The 835-nt window shown below is 38.7% G+C and overlaps 1 protein-coding gene across 1 annotated transcript in view; it reads right to left on the bottom strand.

Annotated features, from left to right (window-relative positions):
• The window catches only part of LOC119588325, an 11,407-nt gene extending 10,874 nt beyond the window's left edge, over positions 1-533 (bottom strand). Inside the window, exon 1 of the mRNA XM_037937015.1 lies at positions 64-533. Within this exon, the coding sequence (XP_037792943.1) occupies positions 64-118 (55 nt within the window). The 5' untranslated portion in view covers positions 119-533. The remainder of the gene's footprint in view (positions 1-63) is intronic.
• Between the last annotated feature and the right edge of the window lie 302 nt (positions 534-835).

Genomic DNA, 835 nt, shown 5'->3' with positions numbered 1-835 from the left:
TTCAGTAAGAAACCAAATGAATGAGTTTTACTTCAGAATTTCAAATGAAAACGACTAACTTACCATAAATAAATCCAACAGAAAGAGACAAGACGAATAAGTGTTTTCTTGTAATCATTGTGGCAAATCTTGAACAAAATAACACAGAAGGGAGATCGCACAATCACATTTCCTTTTGGACTACAGTACTTGACATAAGGGTCTCCACAGCATTAAAAACGTTAAATCACACATTAACAATATTGCAAAGCCGTTCGTTCACTAAATAACACGACGAGAACCAAAAATAAACACAGCGTAAGCAAGACTTGTCCAGATTATCTTACACGTTAAAGTGAACGCATCGCCACATAAGCCTCACTATATGGCGATATCTGGCAACTCACCCCCAACATCCATCTACCCTATCTATCATTTTTTGACATTTATACCACATTTCCATTCGTAATTTGTATCTTAAAAATGTCTCACCCCTATAAGGATGCAATCGCGATGAAAAATAAGGATAGAAACACCGTTAATTTGAGTTAAAAAGACGGCCACTTTAGCGCGCGGTGGCAGTGAGCAGTACCGTAAGTTCCTTGAGGGTTGGCGCTGAACTGAGCAGATGCACCGTTAATACGCACCTGTACTGAAGGCGGCCGAGCGTCACGGACGAAATCTACAGGTTTATTTCGATATTTCGGACTCGTGACTGTATGTTATTGTGAAAAGATATCGAAATATTATGTTGTGAATGTGGATACAGTATTATTAACAGGTGGTTCAACACGCATTCTCTTTCTGAGCACACATTTTGATGCATAAACCTCTCTATTCACTTTGATAGGTAAAG

This window comes from Penaeus monodon, chromosome 23 (assembly GCF_015228065.2).
Source record: "Penaeus monodon isolate SGIC_2016 chromosome 23, NSTDA_Pmon_1, whole genome shotgun sequence".
NCBI classification, from domain to species: Eukaryota; Metazoa; Arthropoda; class Malacostraca; order Decapoda; family Penaeidae; genus Penaeus; species Penaeus monodon.
This window is presented reverse-complemented; position numbering and strand designations above follow the sequence as displayed.